General features: G+C 51.3%; 1 protein-coding gene across 1 annotated transcript in view; it reads left to right on the forward strand.

Annotated features, from left to right (window-relative positions):
- The first annotated feature begins 663 nt into the window (after positions 1 to 663).
- Positions 664 to 2375, forward strand: part of LOC100903206 (DNA repair protein REV1-like) — a 2809-nt gene continuing 1097 nt past the window's right edge. The window contains 2 exon segments of the mRNA XM_029113299.1: positions 664 to 775; positions 906 to 2358. Of these exon segments, the coding sequence (XP_028969132.1) occupies positions 694 to 775; positions 906 to 2358 (1535 nt within the window). The 5' untranslated portion in view covers positions 664 to 693.

A 2375-nucleotide genomic window follows, 5' to 3' on the forward strand; every position in this document is an offset into this window, starting at 1 on the left:
TCACAAACCCGCGAGGCCGTTGCTCGCAAATGAACTCACCTCGGAAGATCTTCGATATAATTCAAATCGTCGATTCCGATAGAAAGAACTTGATAGATCGAAATAGAAGTGAAGCAGTGCTCAGGGAGTGTTGACACCAGAGCAGACGACAACTCCTCGTTGTTGTCCTCTCCTCTCTCCTTTCGGGATTGTCCACTAGCGGCTCGTAGCAGAAGAAAAAAATATCAACAAGTAGCCGCTTCCTTCTGTGGGTGCGGGGAGTGCGCGCGAGACCTGCGATATTCTCGGGCTCGTCGACACGAAATGTTGATATCATAGTCGCAATGTGATGTCTTGGAACTTGGAAGTGATCCATTGTGATAACTCGCGGATCCCGACCCAGAGTGATGCAAAATTTGGCGGCTCGAGGTGAACTCGACCAAGGCACGAGAATTTACGACAGTGTCAAATACGAGCGACGCTCCGGTCTGGGATCAGCTGTTTGTTGAGCGCGCCAACAGGGTCGAGCGTCCGACGGAATTCGGACTGAGAGGAGAATCCTTCTCAATGCGTCATCGCCAATCATTCGTTCTGTCATTCCTTCCCTTTCGAGAGACTGTAACCCCGGAAACTTGAAGCGTCGAAGCTGCCACAGTCATGTCGCGTGGGAGGGGCACTCGGAGATCGGCCGATGAGGCTTGGCCCGAAGGTTACATGGCAGCGAAAATTCAGAAGCTGGAACTACAATTCCAAGCAGATTCGCGGCAATTCGAGCAGAAAAGTGAAATATTCAAAGGTTAGTGCGGATGCGCTCGCTGGCGCGGAGCTCGCACGATCTGGAAGAATTCCATTCATCGCCAACAATCAGGCCCCCTTCCCCCGTTCTCAATCTCGGCATGTTGGTCCTAAAGAAATTTTCGTCGCAGGTGTAGCAATCCACGTCAACGGTTACACGCAGCCCTCTTCGGACGAGCTGCGACGTCTCATAGGAATCCACGGCGGACATTTCCTGAATTACTTCCAGAGAGGTACGAATCACTACGTAATCTGCTGCAATTTATCCAAGGCAAAGAAAGCGGACTGGTTGAGGTTCGCGGTCAGGCCCGACTGGATAGTGGACTCCATTAGTGCGGGACATCGCTTGCCGGTCGCGGATTACTATCTAGAGAAGAAGCGAACCGTCTTCGATGTGCAAACAGAAGTTCCTTCGACGTCGTCGGGAGCGGTCAAGTGCCCGACGATATCCGATCTCGTCATCGGCAAAGACGCCGATGGACCACCGGCTGAATACAAGATGCCGACGAAAAACGAAGAGCCCCGAACGGCGTCCGACGCCGGCTTCGTCGAAAAGTTCTTCAGGCATAGCCGTTTATCTTTCATAGCAACAATGAAAGTCAAAATGCAAGAGTACCTCAAAACACTGAAAGAGAATCCAGACCATCAATTCACGGGGAAAGCTCTTCTGAGCAGGGACAGTCAAAGCGAAGAAGTCATGGACTCTTCTGTCTATCTGCACATCGATATGGATTGTTTTTTCGCGTCGGTAGCGGTACGCGGTCGGCCAGAGCTTCGAGACAAACCCGTTGCGATCTGCAGTAATCAGAAAGCGAAGCGCAAGAATCAAGATCCCAACCTCGATCTGACCGATTACCGAAACTGGAACTGGCAGGATGCTTCCACGGCGGAAATCTCTTGTGTAAATTACGCTGCTCGTCAGTTCGGCATCCACGCGAGCATGTTCCTCGGAATGGCGCAGGCTTTGTGTCCGGACCTGATTGTCCTGCCTTACGATTTTGAGGGTTTCGAAGAGGTGTCCAAATGTTTATACGATACGGTTGCTTCGTTGACGCTTAATATCGAAGCACAAAGCGTAGACGAATTGTACGCGGACGTAACCGATGTAATTCAAGAAATTCAATGCACTCCCGAGGCGATCGGCCGATATCTCAGAGAGACGATCCTCGAAGCTAGCGGCTGCACTTGTACCGTGGGTATGGGTCCGAACCTTTTGATCGCGAGACTCGCCACGAAAAAAGCCAAACCGAACGGACTCTGCTACATCAGACAAGACGAAGTGCCCGACTTCATGGCGGACAAAAAAGTCTCTGAAATACCCGGGGTCGGGGGCTCCACCGAGGAGAAGCTCCGAGAACTCGGAGTAACCAAATGCGTCGAGTTGCAGCAAGTCAACATGTCGGAACTCAAAGAGCTCTTCGGTGCGAACCAAGCTGTAAAAATCGTGGAACTCTCGAGAGGCATCTGCACCCGCAAGATCAAGGATAGCGTCGACGTGCAACGGAAGAACATTTCGGTGGAAATAAATTACGGTATGCGATTCAAAGACGTTTCGGAAGTCAAGAATTGCCTCGAGGAACTTTCCACCGAGTCCCATAAAC

Source organism: Galendromus occidentalis, unplaced genomic scaffold (assembly GCF_000255335.2).
Source record: "Galendromus occidentalis unplaced genomic scaffold, Mocc_1.1 scf7180000076543, whole genome shotgun sequence".
NCBI classification, from domain to species: Eukaryota; Metazoa; Arthropoda; class Arachnida; order Mesostigmata; family Phytoseiidae; genus Galendromus; species Galendromus occidentalis.